At 35.0% G+C, this 7,190-nt stretch overlaps 1 protein-coding gene across 1 annotated transcript; it reads right to left on the bottom strand.

The window, feature by feature from the left end:
- Nucleotides 1-6,742, bottom strand: LOC108205685 (S-(hydroxymethyl)glutathione dehydrogenase). Its single transcript, XM_017375702.2, has 8 exons — nucleotides 6,303-6,742; nucleotides 5,705-5,840; nucleotides 5,543-5,612; nucleotides 5,330-5,423; nucleotides 3,942-4,155; nucleotides 2,657-2,798; nucleotides 1,582-1,752; nucleotides 1-344 (listed from the first exon to the last, which is right to left on the bottom strand). Exons 1-8 carry the CDS (start codon nucleotides 6,550-6,552, stop codon nucleotides 153-155), a joined length of 1,269 nt encoding a protein of 422 aa, XP_017231191.1. The 5' UTR covers nucleotides 6,553-6,742; the 3' UTR covers nucleotides 1-152.
- Nucleotides 6,743-7,190: the final 448 nt, after the last annotated feature.

Below are 7,190 nucleotides of genomic sequence, written 5' to 3'. Positions count from 1 at the left end.
AGATATCAACAGCTGGTCTCATTGAAATTTAAGCATCTTAACTTCAGCTGAAGAAATATCAACAGCTTTTTAAAAGTCAGAGTTTGCAAATTAAGGAAGAAAAAAAGTCAATGACAGCTAGTCTCTAATACAACTGTTGATGATCACACACACTACATTATCTCAACTACAGCTCGGCCAACAATATTTCCATTGTTAAGATCTTCGTATGCTTTTCCTGCCTCCTCAAACTTGCACTTTCTTGAAACAGATCCTGAGAGATTGAAAATACCTCTCTCAGCTAGTCTGACAATCTTGGGAAGATCTTGCCTGGCCCTACCTCCATAAGAGCCGATCACTTTTACCTGCAGCAATTGAACATGGCAACAAAATTAGAAGCTGAATAATCCATGACACAGCTTAGCTGATATAGAAGTACTGATGCGGGTCAGAAGTTTTTTCTGTTGTGGCGGAAGTCCGATCAGCAAAGCTGTTTTGTCTGTATGAATTACTAAAAAGTTTTTGACAGGGCCTTGGATTAGCAAGCACAATGCTACCTCTGATTCTCCTACTATTTAAAACCTAAAGGATTTAAAGATACCATGTACTGCAGCATGAGAATGTACTTTTAGGCAATGTACTTTAAACAATATCACAGCTCTCTCCCAACGTAGAACCAATGAAAGTATAACTAATACACACAGAAGTTTGCCGGCTCAGTCCTACTGTGTTCATACATTGAAAAGTCATCCAAGTTAAACCCATTCAACTTCACGTTGAGCTTACTTTTGGGTCCGATGTTTACATAACATTATATATATGCGTGTGCGTGTGTGTTTAAGTCTAAAAGCAGTGGTAAAGTAAACAGCAGGCGAACAAGTTGGTTATTTGTTTATATTTACAGATTTGCCATAGTGATTCAGGTTGCTCCTTTGTCATTTTCGATATCAACTTTTTTATGTGAAATCGAAACTGCCGTGTAGCAGTATGTGAATGGGTACTAGAATTCCTAACCACAATTCTAAAGCATACTAGGGACATATATGGATAACTAGTCTGGCTTCTAAAAAACGGACTTCTCATTATTCAACTCCAAACATATTCAGAGAGAAAGTGACCTAAGAGAGGCTCAGTTTTTGCTTCTTCATTAGTAAAATATGACCATAAATTGAATTACATACCAGACAATCTATAACGAAAAAGAAATTATGCACTATAAGAGGCTGAACATCTGTTTTTGACCATGCTATTGCGTCAACACTTCCATAATATTGAAGCGACACTTCCCTTAACTTTTTTAAACACAGATTTATTCTGTGCACCAATATTATATGATGAGAATCACTTACTGCAATCTTAGCATCTACACTTGCAACCCTATTATCCTATTTCTATATTAACAAAATTACCTGTGCACCAAGGAGGGGATTTTTCTTAATGATTAATTAGGAAAGGTATTCCTACTTATAGCATAGTATTTTGCTGTCAATATATTGTTAACCAAAGAAGTTTACAAACTCAAATGACTGAAACTTGAACTTGGTTAAAAATGATTTTAAGTCAAACTACAATGAAAAAGTGAAAAGGAACAAATTGTATGACCTGTCTCCGAACTAGATGGTTAATATCTATCTCTCCTTTGGAACCAGCAAGTGCAAGCCCGATCATTACTGCTTTTCCTCCAGCTCGCACACTCTGTGTGCACTGCGCAAACGTCTGAGGTCTTCCCAAGGCCTCCACAGCAATGTCTACGCCTCTACCACCAGTTAGCTCCTAAACATTCACAAGTATTTACTCTGAGAACAATATACCCACTAATTAATAAAATATAATTTAGCAGAAAAGTGTATGTATATCAACTTTGACAAACAAGTGAGTGTTTTGTGATAATAGCAACTTTTCAGATTATATGATACATATCAGAAACAAGGATCAAACATCATCTTAGACAAACACATAACAAAGTCAAGTCATACTAAGAAAGGAAATAGGAGAAATAAATTAGGTTCTTTACTGCAGATATGAATCACACCATCATTTTTAATTCAAGTGAGACACTTTTCATGTGAATGCATGAATCTAAATTAATCTCAATTGGCATTCTATGTAAAGTCAGGTTATTTTTATTCAAGTAAATGACTAGTACTTGTGACCGATTAGTGCTTTAGAATATAGTTACATGCCAAAAAAATCCAGATATACAAATTGGCCAGAATTAGCTATCAATTTACCTTCAGATAAATGGATGTTTCAAAAACTTTTTTAGTTATCAATAAAACACAAAAGATAGACGATACCGTAACTTCTTTTGGAACTCATACCAGACTACTGTGCATCCTAATGATATAACAGAGTGATATAGAAGGTTTTTTAGATCCAACTAGACATGTAGAGATCAAAATTCTGTTGCGGGTTCATGTGTGTTTCTGCTTTTCTCAAGGTCGAAGTCATGGTGAAGCTATGTTTGAAAGTTCATTAATCAACCTGTTGATTATGAGAATATTTACAAGCAACAGTATTTATTCTGCTTAGTGTTTGACTTTTGCACATTATAACTACTGTTTAAGAGTTACAATTGTCAGGTTCTTTGTGTTTTCTTGCATACCTAATATTAGCAGTATCTAGGTCACTTGACAATAGGACAGGCATTATTAGTTTAAAGAGATGGATTAATTACTCTAATTTTTTCAGCAACGTCAACATTGCTTGCATTTATGGTGTGCGTGGCTCCCATTGTTTTAGCATTCTGCAGCTTTTCATCCTGTATGTCTACTGCAATAATCTCAGACGCACCAAACGCCCGTGCTAACTGCAGACAACTGGACCATTAAAGTTACATGAGTGCGCCATTGTAATGTCATTGCAAAGAATCAGAAAAGACTCGAGAGATGATATAAAACCTGGAAACACTTGATAATAAAACAAAAATAAATATTGCACAAAATTCTACATATATGAATGAAAGTTGAATTATCTGATAACTGTCCTCCTGCTAACTTAATGGACTCGGATGGAATGTCTATTACTGCAAGTATTGCAAATGCCAGGAACAGTAAAAGAAACATCAAATGCAGTGGCTACAAATCACATATAACTATGGTATATTCAGCCTTTGATATCTAGCTAGAGTTTTACACAGAAAACATAAACTAACTAAAATACTGCATGCACATATCCCTGTACACGTGTAAAATAGAACTATTAAATTTTATAAATATAGTACACATTCATATTACGTTTTAAGTGCCAAAAAAACCAAGGTTTTCTTAACATGATTAGCATTAGACCCAACAAACGTTCACCAGACTTTGCGCCTTTTACATAATTGGTATTATCTGTCAATTGGAGGGCCCGAACTCCATATAATTACATACAGCCACAACATTTGCATGTTGAATGGTTAAGTAAGAGTATAAGACAACATATGGTAAGGGATATAAATAAGGAAAATGGTATCATTCAAAACCATGAAGAAGTACCAAGATTCACTACTAATCATATTAAGTCACACCTGACTAACAATGAAGAGTTAGTGGTGTATACAGAAATCCTAAAGCTAAGAGAATAAATGGAATTAGCTAAAAAACTTACCCCAGTAATATCTAATTTGTGATAATAAGTTACTAACAATCTGCTTACCTCTTTCCATAAAAGAAATATTAACTGATATATTTATTTCTAGCTCGGTGTTGAGGGTCCGTGTGATGCTAGGAACATTATAGCTCAGATGAAAATGAGGGAACATCAACAACCTGTCCATTTAATTATTACAGCCAATTTGTGGGCTACTTAAGTTATTGACAAAATCACTCTTATCATGTATTAGACTATATATATTTCCCGAGTAATTTTTAAAGACAATTAGAAATCTAGTTGAAAAGGGATAAAAGATAAAGTATTACTTCTTTAATTAGGTATCTTACAACAATGCACTTGTTACGGAGACTATTTTATATTAATACCTTAAGCCAACGCCGCCTATCCCGATCACAGCAACCGCGTCACCAGCACGCACCTCAGCTGCATGAGCCATAGCACCATAGGCAGTAAAGACGGCACATCCTAAAATAGCCGATTCTGTGTAAGGTAATGTGTCGGGTAGAGTAGTCAATGCATGTGCTGGTACAACACAATACTCAGCAAGTCCCCCCATACTATACATATACACTGGTTTCCCTGCAAAAATAACATATGCAGTTCTTTGAATGAATATTTTCATAAAGTAAACTTAAGAATCATAGTAATATCATATTATGCCAAACTGCAACAAACTAATGACCTCGTACGTCATCAATCCTTCAAGGACTAATTCTGGCTAAACCAGATGTAAGTACCGCAGTTAAATTGAAGGTTAAGATGACCACTCTGTGTGTGTTAACGGAAGAAGAAATGAATACTATGCATAAATGCCCACCAATGATGGTTTTAATTTCATTTAACTGAATACAACACTACGTATATGGACAGAATTGGCCCCTCTAGCAAATCGACTAACTTTATAGCTTGATAGAAACATAGAGACTAGAGAGTATCTAATTTAGGGATTAGTGAGGATCTCAAATTGGTGGATGGATACACATTGTTAAACTAAGAAAAGGAATAGTTCCGCAAGACTTGGTCAACATTTGTAAACAAATACCTCCAGGTGACGTTACCAGAGGACTGGGATATAAATATATGATCTTCGGGACCTATGGTGGGTTGGTGGAACCCATATTGTTGCATATTGGCAAATATTTGGGGATCATATTTAATCCATACTTGGAATATGATCGAGATTTCACTTTTTACACTGTGCCAGTAATGCCAATAGAAGCCTAGATCTAGCTTAGAGCCTGTTTGTCCCAGCTTGAAGCCGGACTTAAAGCTGTTTCCAACTTTAAGCTGAAAAATGACTGTTTGTGTAATAAGTCAGAAGCCGGCTTAAAGTCGGAAATAAGCCAGAAACTGACTTTAAGCTAGAAATTAGTTTGAGGTACTTTTTTCAGTGAATTATTTTTTAAAACTTTTTTTGATAAAAATTACTCCTAAGATATAAATTACCTACAAATCACTTTAATTTTTATTATTATATTTTTGAGAAGTCATAAGTCATTAACAAGTCAAAATTATCCAAATAGATATTTTAAGCTTCCAGCTTATCATAAAAGTCACGTTAAGTCATAAGTCACTTTAAGTCATAAGTCATAAACTCAGCCAAACGGGCTCAGTCTCCAGCATTGGGAATGTTCCCTCGTTGGACTCAGTCAAAAAATCGGCATACAATAAGTGGCAATCGTTGTCTATTGACTTGGCATTTATCATAAAGACGTAATTAAGTGTTGAAGTGTATAATTAAAAAAATATTTACCACTGTTACGGAGGAACAGACGTGTTTCTCCATCATAAAGGGTTCCCTTTGCACGGTTATAATCAAAGAAGTCCTCACATAAGTCATCTTTACCCTGTTTAACTCAATAATGGCAATGTCAGTTGGTATTAAATATATAAAATTAGAGCAAAAAAGACATGAAATCAAATAGATTAAAAATTATAGATGTAAGACTGAAGACTAATACAGTACCTGACTGCAGTAAAAGCAGCTACCACAAGGCATTATGAACGCCCCAACAACATGAGCTCCAACAGGAAACCTGAAATTCACCCATGCTGTCATTTATAAAGGATTTAGACAGTATCACACCTGGTCTATAGCATGTATTATATTGAAATCTTAGTTTTAAACCTCTTGGTAATTTTACTGTCAGTGAGTGGTCCATGTTCAACTACCTCACCAGTGATCTCGTGTCCCACGACACAAGGGCTAGCAAATGGAAGCTCGCCTTTTAATACATGCAGGTCGGAGTGGCACACCCCACAGGCTGTAGTGTTCAAAATATACAGTATAAAAAAATGTAAGTAAGACTCACAGCAGGTGCTAATTATACAAGTAGGAAATAAAGTAGACAACAAGAGGAAAATATGAAGGAGATAATAAGCCCCCAAGATTCAGAGATATCTTAAATAAGCAAGATTTAAGATAAAAAAAAATGTCATCATTCACAGCCATTAGCATAATTTCTCGAGAAAACCCCCAATTCATTTCATAAAATCTCTATAAACATAATTTCTGCCTAGGCCCTGTGTGAATTCATGAATAAATATCAAAAAACCTCCAAAATATTACTCTATATCACTGTAATTATCTCTCAAAAAATTATCGAAATTTTCGTATAAAGTCAATTAACAGTCCATATGAGCAACCTAATACAATTACAGAACCACTAACTAGAATCAATTAAAAGTAATTGAGCATAAAAGAGGAAGAATTGAGCATAGCATACCCTTGGTTTTGATAAGAAGCTCGCCGGCTTTAGGGCGAGGCATATGAAAATCTTCGAAAGTGAGCGGCTTGTTCGGCTCCCAAAACACGGCTCCGCGCATATAAGATGAACCGCCGTTGAGATGATACGACGCCGCATCAATGCTCGAAAATGATCGGCGATGCCAATCAGGCGACGCTGATGATGAATTCAAAGCTCTGAGAATGCTCCGACTGCTTTTCATCACTCGATTCATGTTTCTCATCATCATCTTCTTCTGATGTTCACAATTTTTCAACTCTGAAGTTTTGAGTCGATCACTTGGACAAGTAGGAGTGAGTATATAATATTACGCGGATAATATATTTTACTACAACTGCCCAATTTTTAAATGCGCTTCCTGGTTGTGTAGTACCGCTATTATTATTTTTCTTTAATTGTTTGCTAAATAGTGCCGCTATTATCTCTGATTGCAGTTTTGTCTTTTATCCGTTTGTAATAATATAGAGCTGAGGTTTTACGCAAAATTAGGCTTTGAGGTGTCTTAAAAGTTTAATTATTAAAATCGTTAATATTAATGTCTTGATGATTAGCGGAGTGAAATAGATGTATAGATTCCAAAAGTTAATTTTCAAAAAGTTATTTTGAGGATTTAGAATTTTGGATTTGTATCAAGAAAAGCTAATCAATTAATTATTTATTTAACAATTAGAGCTATTATAGATTATCGGGGGTGTATTCGATGGGGATTTTAATTGATTGTTTTTAGTCCATGAATTTTAATGGATTGTATGTGATTTTGATTTTGTGCGGATTTTTGGTAAAATGTTGCAGAGTCGATAAAATTTAAGCACAATGCTTCAAAATCACATTGATTTTAGTGGGATTTCAAAAAACTTAAAATACACT

Source organism: Daucus carota, chromosome 2 (assembly GCF_001625215.2).
Source record: "Daucus carota subsp. sativus chromosome 2, DH1 v3.0, whole genome shotgun sequence".
In the NCBI taxonomy this organism is placed as follows: domain Eukaryota; kingdom Viridiplantae; phylum Streptophyta; class Magnoliopsida; order Apiales; family Apiaceae; genus Daucus; species Daucus carota.
This window is presented reverse-complemented; position numbering and strand designations above follow the sequence as displayed.